Here is a 16,177-nt window from a genome sequence, read left to right on the forward strand (position 1 = left end):
AAATACGAGTCCCCAAACAGATCCACTACTGAGGCTAAAATAGGTTAAAATATCCAGACTGAGATTTTTGTTGTGACTAGCCGATCATTCAAAGTGCCGCCGTGCAATTACGCGCAATCTGTACATGCGCCGCTGTCTCCAGCCATGCAGCAGCCGCGCCACATAAGCGGCCAGCCAGCCAGCGGCCGCTTGACTTGGACTCTGTGTTCATTCGAATGTTACCTTCTTCACATGTCTTGCTTTTTCAACTTGCTCAGTGATTTATATGTGTTGTCCGGTCCGGAGTTCGACTCTCGGTGCAGCACACAGTTTTAATCTGGCAGGAAGTTTCAGTTTATAATATGTTTATGCACTCGCATTTTAATGTGGACCTGAAGATGGGATACATGTCCTGGAACCGGATTGTGCAGAATTTTTCGAAATAAATAATTTTTATAGCCGCAATGGAGATTATCATTGATTGATGAATAACAGTTGTGGATCTCCCATCAAGAGAAACTCACGTCAGATTTACTCCGCACCGGCGCGTCTGCTGTTTTGGAACTTCCTAGCACATTCAAACTGTGTGACGGACCTCATTTCCTTCAGGGCATGCGCTTTACTGATTGAGCTACCCAAGAAGACTCACGACTCAAATGGTCAAATGGCTCTAAGCACTATAGGACTTAACATCTGAGGTCATCAGTCCCCTAGACGTAGAACTACTTAATCCTAACCAACGTAAGAACATCACACACATCCATGCCCGAGGCAGGATTCGAACCTGCGACCGTAGCAGGCGCGCGGTTCCGGACTGAAGCGCCTAGAACCGCTTTGCCACAACGGCTGGCTGCTCACGACTCACCCTCACAGCTTCACTTCTGCCAGTACTTTTTCTCCTACATTCCAAACTTCATCGACATTCTCCTGCATTCTGTAATGCAACAGACGGGTATCAACTATGATAGCGTATGATATACCTCATTAGTAAGCAACGCAATACACAATAATTTTTAGGGTTCTGTACCTTATTCGAAAAAAAGTAAAGTTGTAAAACTACCCTCGGATACCACAGACTATCATTAGGAAGCATACACTACAGAAGTTTCTCTAATAATCTTGGTCACTTAATATCGGAAACGCATTACCTGTACGTTAGATGTGTTACATACGTATCAGGCGTTACCTCATTTCGATTGCTTTGTTTGAGCCTACGATCCGAGTCTCACTACATAGCTTCTGCTAGAAATCGGAAGTGGTGAACAGTCTGAAAACTCAGTGAAGATTATGCAAAGGGTCACATAACCTATGGAACATTTTTGTTCTACATAGTTCTCCTGTCTGTTACTTAAAAATAAACAGCATTTATAGCAAAACTGAAACAGCCAATGTTTAATCCAGGGCAAATTCGAAAATTGTTGATGTGTAACATGAAACAGAAGAATGTTGTAGTAGAAATTTAATTACAATACCGATTTATCACATAGCGCCAGAAACTGCAATTCCCTCGATAAAACAATAAAGAAAAGCAAAACAGAAACGTATGAGACATTGCTTCAATAATTTGTCGAGATTATATAAAACGTGTTTCTGCTTTTCATAAACAGCTTTTGCACTTATCTACATTAATTTGTATAAGTATATAGATTTTTTTTATGTTTGTGCCTGTAAACTGTACTTGCATCAAAAGTAATTGTGTTGGTTACATAGAAGCACAGAAGTTACACGATCAATTGATTTTTATTACTTATAAAATGCTATTTATACACTCCTGGAAATGGAAAAAAGAACACATTGACACCGGTGTGTCAGACCCACCATACTTGCTACGGACACTGCGAGAGGGCTGTACAAGCAATGATCACATGCACGGCACAGCGGACACACCAGGAACCGCGGTGTTGGCCGTCGAATGGCGCTAGCTGCGCAGCATTTGTGCACCGCCGCCGTCAGTGTCAGCCAGTTTGCCGTGGCATACGGAGCCCCATCGCAGTCTTTAACACTGGTAGCATGCCGCGACAGCGTGGACGTGTACCGTATGTGCAGTTGACGGACTTTGAGCGAGGGCGTATAGTGGGCATGCGGGAGGCCGGGTGGACGTACCGCCGATTTGCTCAACACGTGGGGCGCGAGGTCTCCACAGTACATCGATGTTGTCGCCAGTGGTCGGCGGAAGGTGCACGTGCCCGTCGACCTGGGACCGGACCGCAGCGACGCACGGATGCACGTCAAGACCGTAGGATCCTACGCAGTGCCGTAGGGGACCGCACCGCCACTTCCCAGCAAATTAGGGACACTGTTGCTCCTGGGGTATCGGCGAGGACCATTCGCAACCGTCTCCATGAAGCTGGGCTACGGTCCCGCACACCGTTAGGCCGTCTTCCGCTCACGCCCCAACATCGTGCAGCCCGCCTCCAGTGGTGTCGCGACAGGCGTGAATGGAGGGACGAATGGAGACGTGTCGTCTTCAGCGATGAGAGTCGCTTCTGCCTTGGTGCCAATGATGGTCGTATGCGTGTTTGGCGCCGTGCAGGTGAGCGCCACAATCAGGACTGCATACGACCGAGGCACACAGGGCCAACACCCGGCATCATGGTGTGGGGAGCGATCTCCTACACTGGCCGTACACCTCTGGTGATCGTCGAGGGGACACTGAATAGTGCACGGTACATCCAAACCGTCATCGAACCCATCGTTCTACCATTCCTAGACCGGCAAGGGAACTTGCTGTTCTAACAGGACAATGCACGTCCGCATGTATCCGGTGCTACCCAACGTGCTCTAGAAGGTGTAAGTCAACTACCCTGGCCAGCAAGATCTCCGGATCTGTCCCCCATTGAGCATGTTTGGGACTGGATGAAGCGTCGTCTCACGCGGTCTGCACGTCCAGCACGAACGCTGGTCCAACTGAGGCGCCAGGTGGAAATGGCATGGCAAGCCGTTCCACAGGACTACATCCAGCATCTCTAAGATCGTCTCCATGGGAGAATAGGAGCCTGCATTGCTGCGAAAGGTGGATATACACTGTACTAGTGCCGACATTGTGCATGCTCTGTTGCCTGTGTCTATGTGCCTGTGGTTCTGTCAGTGTGATCATGTGATGTATCTGACCCCAGGAATGTGTCAATAAATTTTCCCCTTCCTGGGACAATGAATTCACGGTGTTCTTATTTCAATTTCCAGGAGTGTAGTTTATAAAGATAACACTACACAATGGACTGTCCTGAACAACGTGAGGTGCTAATTATTTACAAATCAAACAAACAAACAAACGAACAAAGGGAAATCGTCGGCTCCCAGTTTCCTCCCACACACATTTCTTTCCTACCAACTACATAACTCTTGCTAGCGGAGCGCGTCTCGGAGCGTTAGGCAAGTCCACGCCACTACACAGTCTAAGGCCGACTGCGCCGCTAGAGCACCAAACCCGACATGTACGAGTATATGGACAGTTCATCGATGGGATTTGGTGAGTAAATTTACGAGTATCAACGTATGTGACATATATGGACATATCTTATGACTTAGAAGCTTAGAGTATGTACAGCGCTAGGAGACTGTAAACATTAGTACCTGACATAAATTTCAAGTTGATACGATATCCCGAGGAAAAGGGGTCTTAGCAGAAAGACAGACAGACAGGCAGCGAGGCAGGCACTGTAAAAATTATAAACCTCATCAAGGCAAAGGCTCGAAACTCAAGGCTATTCAAGCTACTGTGTGATGATATGGGACTTAAACTTAAAACTTTGTTTCTTCATACTGAAGTAAGATGGCTCTTTTGTAGCAAGTTTTTAAACAATATACAGTATTTGAACTGGCGTCCGAGGTATTTATGCTTCTCAGTGACACAATGATATGAAGAATTTCTTCGTCGATGGCCAGTGGTTATCAAGACTGGCCATTTTAGCTGATAGGACCTCCAAGGACAAGGCGCAACAACATTCTTAGTAGATCACAAGACAATATTGCCTCTTTTTAGGATACAAGTACCGAACAATAACTTTCTCGTATTTCCTAATCTTAAATCATTTTTGGAAGACAATGAACTAGCTCCCATGAAAGTTTCAGTACGAGACATTGTTACACATTTCGAAGTCCTTCAAAAGAGCTTTGAAATGTACTTTCCCAAGGATTACACAAAATTAGTCTAGATAAGAAATCAGTTTCCAGAATGGTAATGGAAGAGGTAATCACAGCAAAAACTTTCATTGACATTACTAACGGCAGTTCAATGCAAGAAAACTCTTTCAAAAAGAAAACTCTGCTTTCTTTTCGGTTAGGAACAAAAACAATACCCCCTTTGTTTTCAAACAGGCAGCCTGAGTTTTGGTGCTATTTGTCACTACTTACACGTGTCAAACTGGAGTTGTTGTACATTAAACATTAATATGGAAACAGACTTAGTGTTGAAGAAGAGTGGGGAATTCAGTTGAGCTAGTCTTTGAAGCTCTGAATAAAGATGAACAGCAACATGCTTTCAGCTGAAACATGCAAGTGTCCTTTTAACAGTAACTAGATTTGAAAGCTGATTAAGTATTGGTTTGGAAGTCTCATTTACCGCCAAAGTTTCATATGATTCTGATTTTTTTGTTTCTTTGCTTTTTGGAGTCCAATTTACTACACTCCATGTTAAGTTTATTACTGTCTTGCACGACTGGTGTACATTATTTGTGATGTAAAATGTTATTCCGCCCTTGCTCATTGAATATTTGGATCAGTATCGACTTAATTTCATATTACGTGCTACATATTAAATACCGCAAGTGATCATGAACAGCTGTAAAAAAGTGATTCCACGAAACCTTATTACTTGCGTGTGCCTGACTTCTAACACAAACATAGATGATGGGCACAATGTAAAAACCGTATTTGCGTTGTCAGCACTAAACAAGATGGAGAAAATTACTTCCCCCGTGCCGTTGCTCACCTGCATGTTTTGTAATCTGTGGGATTTAAAGACATTAAAAATTTCTGAAACATATTCAAAACGTACCACATTTATTGTTAGTGTTACTGGGACGATCTGACACTCCTACCACATCATACACTTTATGATTCAGAACCATTCGATGAAGTTTTTTTTACTTCTTTTTTGTGTCGCTCCATAGTACCTAACACGTCAAGTATGCTGCAGGCTTTTACCCGTATGAAAACTCAGTACGTATACTGACCTGAGTGTAGGGTATGGATGTCGAATAGATGAGGACTCCAGCGTCGGAATAGAACCTGAGGACGTTGGTGTAGTCAGCGGATCCAGGCTGCTGGTAGCTGCCAGCCACGGCAAGGAGCTCTCTGGAGTTGCTCCACTCAATGCACAACGGTCCAGAGAGACCGGTGTGCACCTGAACTGGGGAAACGTCATCGAAGCTCTTCATCAGGAACACAAATCCGTTTTGCAGACTCACTGCTAGCACGAAGGTACGTTCTTCTGCAAACATCAGAGTACGAAGTGACAAGTATTAATTTTCTGTCTTATTTGACAGACGTACCTGCTAACATTAAAAAAAAAAAATTCAAGAAAAATTATAAACTGCTAATATATGGGTACATTAACCAAATAAATCAAAACCTATATACGCGATCAATAACAGAGAGTAGACCCTACTCCCAATTTAAAGTTTAAGGTCACTAATCTGCAAGTCTAGGCGCTTTCTTAATTCTAAATTAATTTTAGTCTCTCGTTTACTATAGGAGTACTATTTAGGGTACTACACCATATTCATAGTTTGTTTTTTTTTAGTTTTCTAGCAACTTTTATAGAGAATTATGCATGTGTTTGTCAGTTCAGATTTTACAGTAATTTGCTGGCATTCTTCTATGAGCCAAAATAGATTGTGATAATTCATTCTTTCCCACTTTGTGTACACTTGGTACCTGAAAGTTAGATATTCATATGTGACTGTGTTCTGTACTTATTTTTTTCTGCTTTTACCTTTCAATTATGAATGACTTTCTGTTTGTATATTTTGAGGACATGTGAGACTGTACATGGAGGTTCTACATAAATATCATTATTCATCTCGCAGAAGATGTCACAAGAAATATCAGAACGTCCTATTTTGTCTCTGATTCGTTATACAAAGCGAAAAATACCGAAACAAGGCTATAAACAATTCATTGTTGGCAAGGAGGCTAGGATTTGCTAAATGATTAATACTCGTTCCTTCTCTATCTAGTAAAATACTGGAACAACTACGAGCCTCTTTTAACAGGGTCAGAGGCCCATCGAAAGGAGCCCAGTGAAATAATATTTCACGATATCTGAAGTGATCGTTCACGTCCTTTTCGGTAATCAGTCACCGAATTAAACTACTGCCCTTGTTCTTGTGCGCACCAGTTACTCCTCTACAACTAAATAACCACCTTTACAACCACATCTTCCTTTATTTCCTAAAGCTGTTAGCTAGTGCAGTCTACCTAAATTTCTCTCTCGAAACTCACTTTCTTAGAAAACATTAATTTTGTTCACCTACAAATTCATTTAATATCTGTTACTATCACTATTATTATTATTATTATTATTAACAGCAGCATCAGCTCTTACTTAGTCAATGCTGTTACATTGTCATATATATTCAGATCACTTTTAATTCTATTTATACCATTTTATTACCATTTATTATATTTAAATGATTGACTTTTCTTAAGTAACTAAGGTGTATAAAACTGTATATTTGTAAAATTCACTCCATTTCATCGTTGGCCGATTGATACAGCGACCGATTTTCATGGTTATAGCGAAAACAGTACAGTTGCGAAGTTATTTTTATTTCTATACAATATGAAATAAAAATAACTTTGCAACCATGATTGTTTTATTTTCAGTATGTGTAAAATCGTCGTCACACGAAAAAGAGGTACTGAATAACCTTCATCTGTCAGATTAAAAAATTAAAAAGTTATAAAGGCTTAGCATTTTGGTTCTACAGTGTTTAAAATACTAATACACACAGTCGAATAAATCTCAACTCATAATGTGTCGACATGAAGGGAAGCCCTTTTTTATTGCCATTGGTGTCGAAATGACGTACCTGGCTGCGTACCGTTAAGATCTGCATCGTCCCCTTCTTCCATTTTGAACTTTTCACAGGACCACGCCATGCTTGTGATGCCAACCTCAGAACCGATTTGCACCTGGGAGACCATTGCCCCGTGGACATCCATGACAATGATCTGGCCAGCTGTGGTGCCAAAATAAACCTGAAACATTTGTTTTATTAATGAAATTTTTATAACTGCTGTTGTCATTGCCGATACCGTTGAGTTTTACTCCGAAATTAGAAAACAGGAGAAAACAAGAGTACCACAGAACTCACAAGCAAATCAGATCTCTCTCTCTCTCTCTCTCTCTCTCTCTCTCTCTCTCACACACACACACACACACACACACACACGTACACTATATGATCAAAAGTATCCGGACACTTGGCTGAAAATGACTTACAAGTTCGTGGCGCACTCCATCGGTAATGCTGGAATTCAATATGGTGTTGGCCCACCTTTATCCTTGATGACAGCATCCACTCTAGCAGACATAAGTTCAATGAGGTACTGGAAGATTTCTTGGGGAGTGCTTCACTGAGAAGAGGTATCAATGTCTGTCGGTGAGGCCTGGCACGAAGTCGGCATTCCAAAACATCCCAAAGGTGTTCTATAGGATTCAGGTCATGACTCTGTTCAGGCCAGTCGATTCAGGGCTGTAACCACTCCGCCACAGGCTGTGCATTCTGAACAGGTGCTAGATCGTATTGAAAGATGCAATCGCCATTCCCAAATTGTTCTTCAATAGTGGGAAGCAAGAAGGTGCTTAAAACATCAATGTACGCCTGTGGTGTGATAGTGTCACGCAAAACAACAAGAGGTGCAGGCACCATGGAAAACACTACCACACCATAACGCCACTGCCTCCGAATTTAACTTTTGACACTACACACGATGGCAATGACGTTCACCGAGAATTCGCCATACTCACACCCTGCCATTGGATCGCCACAGTGTGTACCGTGATTCGTCACTCCACACAATGGTTTTCCACTGTTCAATCGTCCAATATTCCAATATTTCCGCTGGTTACACCAAGCGAGGCGTCGTTTGGCATTTAGCGGCCTGATGTGTAGCTTATGGTCAGCCGCTCGACTATGAAATCCAAGTTCTCCCACCTCTCGCCTGTTATAGTTTTGCAGTGGATCCCAATGGAGTCTGGGATTCCTGTGTTATGGTCTGGATATATGTCTGCTTATTACACATTAAACTGTCGACGGTCTGTGTCAGTCAACAGACGAGGTCGGCCTGTACACTTTTGTGCTGTACATGTTCCTTCACGGTTCCACTTCACTATCAGGTCGGAAACGCTGGACCTAGGGATGTTTAGGAGTGTGGAAATCTTGGGTACAGACATATTATACACGTGACACCCAATCACGTGACCACTTTCGAAGTCCATGAGGTCCGCAGACTGCTCCATTCTGCTCTCTCACGATGTCTAATGACTGTTGAGCCCGCTGATATGGAGTACCTGCCAGTAGGTGGCACCACAATGCACCTAATATGAAAAACGTATGTTTTTGGGGGTGCCCAGATACTTTTGATCACCATCCCATGGCTTCACCTGCATACGAGTCGACCAAATATGCTGCATGCATCTCTTCCTCCCGCCCCCTCTTGGCTCATTTCCTCTTCCCCCTCCTCTGCACATCTCCTCGTGCCCATATCTCTGACCATCTCCTTCTTTCCTCAATTAATCTGTACCATCCACTTCCTGGCCCCACTCTCTATCTCCTCCGAATCCGCTTCATACCCAACTCTTTCTCACTCCCTCTCTACCATTCTCCCCCTCTCCTTTCTCTCTGTCCAGTTCTTCCTCCCTCCTTCCTGCCCATCTCGACCCATCTACATCTGCCCATCTCCTCCCTTTTAATCTATCACCCCATGATTTCTTGCCCCCTCTCTCTCTGTCCATCTCCTCCTCTCCCTTGCTGTTTGTCCATTTTGTTTTACCTCCTCTCCGTCTATCCTTTATCTGTATCTCTCTCTGTCTGTCCCCTCCTCCACCTTTTCTCTCTCTCATTATCCTCCTCTCCCTATCCATCTCTTTACCCCCCTCTTTCCCTACACATCTTTCTTCCCCTTACTTTACCCATTTTATCCTCCTCCTCTTTCTCTCATTCCTCCTCTCCCCTCACTCTGTCGATCTCCTCGACCACCATTTCCCTATCCACCTCCGCCTCCCTCTGTCCCATCTCTCTGTCGAATTCCCTCCTGCGATCCTTTCTGCTCATTAGTTCCTGCTCTCACTCTCTCTGTCCTTCCCTGCCTGCTTCTCCTCCCTCTATCCACCCCTCCTGTCACCCCCGTCCCTAATCATCCCCTTCTACCCCATTTCTTTGTCTGTCACCACCTGTATCCATTGTCAACTTTCCTGAGGCATGATCATCTGAATGTTATTCCCTAAAAAAGAAATCGATAAAATAGGCCAATACTACTCACACAATATACCTGTTATGCACGGCGGCCTAATTATGAGGGGCTTCAGAACTGTTATTTGTCCCTGGTATGGAGGTTGCCCTACAAAGCAGGTCGATAATGTAAGTTGATACAACTCAAACACAACCCACCTATTCTGCAGTGCAGCCTAAACATCAATGATCATAAAAAGATGTCTTGCTTCTGACATGTAGGCTGCCCTGCAAAGCAGGTCAATCAGGCAAGCTAATACTATTTACACAACACTCATTTGCTGTAGAAGGTGGACTTTGTGGCTCAGGGTGAAGGAAAACATTTTTGTTTATATCTCCACTCCTCACAGAGTGAGGAGGTTATAAATCCGATAGTGCTGATACTCGCAGAGTTTGCTGCTTGTGCTCCTGGATGTTTGGGATGGAGCCCTGGACATAGACTTAGAGTCTGCTTTGTCATACACATCTCGATGAAGTAGCCTGATACTACTGCCACAGAATGTCAATAGTGCAAGGCAAACTACTTTCAGGGGACTTAAAAGCATTTTTGATCATGACATGTAGGATGCATATAAAGATGACCAATAAAGTAGGCCAATAGCATTCCAACATACCTGTCATGCAAGAAAACCTACACACTGGAGTGTGGAAAACACTTTCCTGCCTCTAATGTGTAGGCTGTCCTGTAAAGCAAATCAATAAGGCAGGCCAATGTCATTTGCATGCAACATGCCTGCTGTGCAGGACAGCCTGAATGGCTGGGGCTGAGTAAAAGTTTTTTTTAATCACTGCTCCTAGTGGAGTTAGGAGGCTATAAACCCTTCAGTGCTAATATTTGTTAAGTTCTTCCCACAGCTTTGCTTGGGTACAGGTATGACACATACAACGTACACAACTCCTCCATTCCTGTCTCTTTGTCCATCTTCTCCTCCCTGTCACTCTGTCCATCTCCTGCTCCCCCTTTCTGTGTTCTCCTCTTCCTCCCTGTCTCTTTGTCCATCTCATCTTTCCACTTCTATTTGTCCATATCCTCCTCTGAATTCTCTATGTCTTTCCTTCTCCTTCCTCTCATTGCCCATTTCCTCCACCCCTCTCTATGACCATATCCTCCTCCCCTTGTTCTATTACCTCCTTCCCCCTTCTCCTCTTCACACATCTGTATGTAATTTCTCTCTTTCTCCTATCTCTGCCCAGGTCTTTCCCCTTTCTGTCTCATGCTCCCCCTCCCTCAGTGTTTTCTGTTATTCGTTGATCACGACTGACTGCACAATTGCCACTGGAGATGGAGCTAGTTGGTGCACAGACAGGCCTTGTCTCCTATAAATGTGATGCTCTGTTGCCTTGGAGGATGATGGTTTGGACACGGGATTCCATCTGCAGTTTATTTTCCTCCTGTATTCTCGGATACCGAAAAATACTGAAGATTTTGGGAGTCCCACGAAAAAAATAAACTGTGGCTGGACTTCCGTGTCCAAACTCATCATTCACCAAAGAAATAGAGCATCATATTCAAGGGAAACAATGTCAGTCTACGCAGCAGCTAGCACCATCTTCTCCACTGGCGATTGTGGCAATCAGTACAGGTCACTAAATAACAAACGACATTGTGAGACGTTACGCCGGTGGTCCCATCAGCATACAAAGTCACGTTTACTGCTGAAGGGGTAGCCTAACAGCAAGCCCTGTGCCTATAATTTCGAGACTCATAACCATTGTTGGATGATGTTTCTGAACACAGTACCTGTGCTCTTTTTGTTGGTCAATACATCTTCTGCACACTGAAAGTTTGTCGGTGTAATTTTGAGGCACAGTGCATGTAACAGAAGAAGATATAGATAGATACGGAAATATTCGATCACTTGGTGATTTAGCCTGTTTGAGTTGACGTGTAACATAGTATCCCAGCAGGGTCTTTTATTTCTGCCAGTCTTGATTTCCTATTGTAACTGTTTTTCTTAAGACTGTCCCATACTTCCAGTGGTCTTCCTCTCGGTCTTTTATGGTAAATTGGGCTTTAGACTAGTTTTTCTCTCGACCATTTGCCATCCTTCTTCGAGAGTTGCGACCAGCTCACTGTTATTCAAGGCAATTACTCTTTCCATTACGTCACTGATCTTTGTTGTATGTCTGATATTTACTGTCTTTCTTCGTGTAGACCAACATAGATTTTTCAATTGCTCTTTGGGTTACTAAGAGTCTTCTAACACTGAACTCATTCAGTGTCTATATCTCACAAACATAAGTTATTAGTGATAGTATGCATTGGTCTAGAACTGTTTTTACAGGACGCCACACATTTTTAACTTTAAATCTAGAGAGTATATCTTCCGTAAGCTAGGCAACCATATTTAATGTGTCGAAACATATCTGGTTTTAAACCACCTTTCACATTTGGAAGTTGACGGAAACAGACATATTATGTGACGGTTTCAAGGTGTGTAATTCCAACACATTTTGTCGATTCACTGCTTTCCCTCTGTAGCACAGTACGTTAACTTAGTTCATAGAATTTGAAAGTTACTTTTGAAGATAAGAATCCGCAGCTCGTGGTTGTGCGGTAGCGTTCTCGCTTCCCACGCCCGAGTTCCCGGGTTAGATTCCCAGCGGGGTCAGGGATTTTGTCTGCCTCGTGATGACTGGGTGTTGTGTGATGTCCTTAGGTTAGTAAGGTTTAAGTAGTTCTAAGTTCTAGGGGACTGATGACGATAGATGTTAAGTCCCATAGTGCTCAGAGCCATTTGTACCATTTTTGAAGATAAGCACCGCTGCTTGTTAAGTCACGTCTCGATTTTCTGCATGACTAAAACGTTTGACCCAGCCCCCTACACCCCATTTCCCATCCCCATACCCCTAACCTCCTCCCCTAGCAGTCCTACTGGGCAGTCGTAAGAAGATGTATCTGTAAGAGACACAGGCAGTGTAACGTATGTGAACCGCAGCGCTGAGTGAACCGGAACGCTGAGCAGAATGCTGCAGCACAAATCGTTATGCACCAGAAAACTGTACCTCAACTGCTATCAGACTTTTTGTTTTTTGTTTTTTTAGGCATCAGTCTTCTGACCGATATGATGCAGCTCGCCACGAATTTCTATCCCCTGCCAACTTCCCCATCTCTCAGTAGCAATTACACCCTACAACCTCAGTTATCTGCAGGATATATTCCATTTTCTGTCTTTTACGGTTTTTCATCCTCTACATCTCCCTCTAGTACCATGGAAGTTAATTCCCGATGTCCTAACAGATGTCCTACAATCCTGTCCCCTCTTCTTGTAAGTGTTTTCCATATATTCCTTTCCTCAGTGATTCCCCCGGAACCTATATTCTTCTGTAAAACCAAATCTCAAATGCTTCGATTCTCTTCTGTTTCGATTTTTCCACAGTCCATGTTTCACATCCATACAGTGCTGTGCTCCAAACGTGCGTTCTCAGAAATGTATTCCTCAAATTAAGGGCTATATTTGATACTTCTCTTGGCCAGGAACGTCCTTTTTGCCAGTGCTAGTCTGCTTTTGATGTCCTCCTTGCTCTGTCCGTCACAGGTTATTTTGCTGCCTAGGTAGCAGAATTCTTTAACTTCATCCACTTTGTGATCACCAATTATGATGTTAAGTTTCTCGCTGTTCTCATTTCTGATATTTCTCATTACTTTCGTCTTTCTTCTATTTACTCTCAGTCCATATTCTGTACTCGTAGACTTCATTTCATTCAGTAGATCCTATACTCAATGTCATCAGCGAATCTTATCTGTGATATCCTTTTACCTTGAATTTTAATTCCACTCTTGAGCCTTTCATTTATTTCCATAACTGCTTCTTCGATATATAGACTGGACAGTAGGGGCGAAAGACAACATCCCAGTCTTACACCCTTTCTAATCAGATCACTTTGTTCTTCGTCTCCCATTCTTATTATTCCCTCTTGGTTCTTGTACATATTGTATATTAACCTTCTTTCCTTATAGCTTACTCCTATTTTTCCGAGAATTTCGAACATCTGCCACAATTTTACATTGTCGAACGGTTTTTCCAGGTCGACAAATCCTATGAAGGCATCTTAATTTTTCTTTAGTTTCGTTTCCATTATTAATCGCGATGTCAGAATTGCCTCTTGGCACCTTTACCTTTCCTAGAGCCAAACTGATCGTCAATCTAACACATCCTCAATTTCCATTTCCAGTCTTCTGTACATTACTCTAGTCAGCAACTTGGATGCGTGAGCTGTTAAGCTGATTGTGCAATAATTTTCGCACTTGTCGGCTCTTGCAGTCTACGGAATTGTGTGGATGATATTTCTTCCGAAAGTCATATGGCATATCGCCATACACTCCGCCGCGCGGGATTAGCCGGGCGGTCTCAGGCGCTGCAGACATGGACTGTGCGGCTGGTCCCGGCGGAGGTTCGAGTCCACCCTCGGGCATGGATGTGTGTGTTTGTCCTTAGGATAATTTAGGTTAAGTAGTGTGTAAGCTTAGGGACAGATGACCTTAGCAGTTAAGTCCCATAAGAGTAAAAAAAAAAAATACACACTACACACCAACTTGAATAGTCATTTTGTTACCACTTCCCCCAATGATTTTAGAACTTCTGATGGAAGGTTGTCTATCCCTTCTGCCTTACTCGATTGTAAGTCTTCTAAACCTCTTTAAATTCTGATTCTAACACAGAATTCCCTATTGCTTCTATATCGACTAGTACTTCTTCTTCTGTCATCAGACAAATCTTCCCCCTCAAAGAGGCCTTCAATGTACTCTTTCCACATATCCTTTCTCTCCTCTACATTTAGCAGTGGAATTCCAGTTGCATTCTTAATGTTACCACCCTTGATTTTAAATTCACCGAATGTTGTTTTGACTTTCCTATATCCTGAGACAGTCCTTCCGACAGTCATTTCTTTTTCCATTTCTTCACATTTTTCTTGCAGCAATTTCGTCTTAGCTTCCCTGCACTTCCTGTTTATTTCGTTCCTCCGCGACTTGTACTTCTGAGTTTCTCAGAAAATTTTTGTTCTTCCTTCATTCTTCGATCAACTGAAGTATTTCTTCTGTTGCCCATGGTTTCTTCACAGTTACCTTCTTTGTACCGACATTTTTCCTTCAATGATTGCCATTTTAGAGATGACCATTCCTCTTCAACTGTACTGCCTACATTCCTTATTTTTGTATTTATAGCCTTAGAGAACTTCAAGCGTATCTAATCATGCCTTAGCACTTCTGTATCCCACTCTTTGCGTTTTGGTTCTTTCTGACCAATGTCTTAAACTTCAGCCTACTCTTCATCACTACTACATTATGATATGAGTCTATACCTACTCCTGGGTACGCCTTTCAATCCAATACCTGGTTTTGGAATCTCTGTCTGATCATGGCGTAATCTAACTGAAATCTTCCTGCATTTCAAGGCCTTTTCCAAGTATATCTCCTCCTCTTGTGATTCTTGAACAGAGTATTCTATGTTACTTGCTAAAATTTATTGCAGGAATCAATTAGTCTTTATACTCTCTCATTCCTAGTAGCAAACCCATATTCTCCCGTAACGCTTTCTTCTACTCTTTCCCCTACAACTGCAATTCAATCTCCCATGAGTATTAGATTTTCATCTCCCTTTGCGTACTCCTCCTCCTCCTACTACTACTGCTATTACGTGGTACTCTGCAAATCACATTTAAGTGCCTGGCAGAGGGTTCATCGAACCAACTCCCCAATTCTCTATTATTCCAGTCTCGTATAGCGCGCGGAAAGAACTAACACCTATATCTTTCCGTACGAACTCTGATACCCCTTATTTTATCGTCGTAATTGTTACTCCCTAAGTAGGGCGTTGTCAACAAAATATTTTCGCATTCGGAGGAGAAAGTTAGTGATTGGATTTTCGTGAGAAGGTTCAGTCGAAACGAAAAACACCTTTCTTTTAATGATGTCCAGCCCAAATCCTGTATCATTTCAGTGACACTCTCTCCCATATTTCGTGATAACACAAAATGTGCTTCCTTTCTTCGAACTTTTTCGATGTGCTCCGCCAGTCATTTCTGGTAAGGATCCCACACCGCGCAGCAGTATTCTAAAAGAAGACAGACAAGTGTAGTGTAGGCACTCTCCTTAGTGGATGTGTTACATTTTCTAAGTGTCCTGCAGTCTCTGGTTAGACTTCTCCACAACATTTTCTGTGTGTTCCTTCCAATTTAAGTTGTTCGGATTGTAATTCCTAGGTATTTTGTTGAATTTAGGGCCTTTAGGTTTGACTGAATAATCGTGTAACCGAAGTTTAACGAGTCCCTTTTAACACTCATGTGGATGACCTCTACTTTTCGTTATTTAGGGTCAACTGCCACTTTTCGCACCATTCAGACACCTTTTCTAAATCGTTTCGCAACTTGTTTTGATTTTCTGATGACTTTATTAGTCGATAAACGACAGCGTCATCTGCAAACAACCAAAGACGGCTAGCCAGATTGTCTCCTAAATCGTTTACATAGATAAGGAACAGCAAAGGGAATATAACACTACCCTGGGGAACGCCAGAAATCACTTCTACTTTATTCGATGACTTTCCGTCAGTTACTACGAACCGTGACCTCTCTGACAGGAAATCACAAATCCAGTCACATAACCGAGACGACATTCCATAAGCGCATTATTTCACTACGAGCCGCCTGTGTGGTACAGTGTCAAAAGCCTTCGGGAAACCCAGATATAAGGAATCGATTTGAAATCCCTCGTCAATAACACTCAACACTTCATGCGA

The 16,177-nt window shown here is 42.9% G+C and overlaps 1 protein-coding gene across 2 annotated transcripts in view; it reads right to left on the reverse strand.

Annotated features, from left to right (window-relative positions):
- LOC126282200 (tubby-related protein 4) overlaps positions 1–16,177 on the reverse strand; it is a 1,357,172-nt gene that overhangs the window by 99,543 nt on the left and 1,241,452 nt on the right. Inside the window, exons 5-6 of one of the 2 annotated variants that reach the window (XM_049981737.1) lie at positions 7,014–7,182; positions 5,154–5,410 (exon numbers count right to left, since the gene is read on the reverse strand). In XM_049981737.1, coding sequence (XP_049837694.1) covers positions 5,154–5,410; positions 7,014–7,182 — 426 coding nt within the window. The remainder of the gene's footprint in view (positions 1–5,153; positions 5,411–7,013; positions 7,183–16,177) is intronic. The other variant, XM_049981746.1, reaches the window with a different exon arrangement.

Source organism: Schistocerca gregaria, chromosome 1, assembly GCF_023897955.1.
Source record: "Schistocerca gregaria isolate iqSchGreg1 chromosome 1, iqSchGreg1.2, whole genome shotgun sequence".
NCBI lineage: Eukaryota > Metazoa > Arthropoda > Insecta > Orthoptera > Acrididae > Schistocerca > Schistocerca gregaria.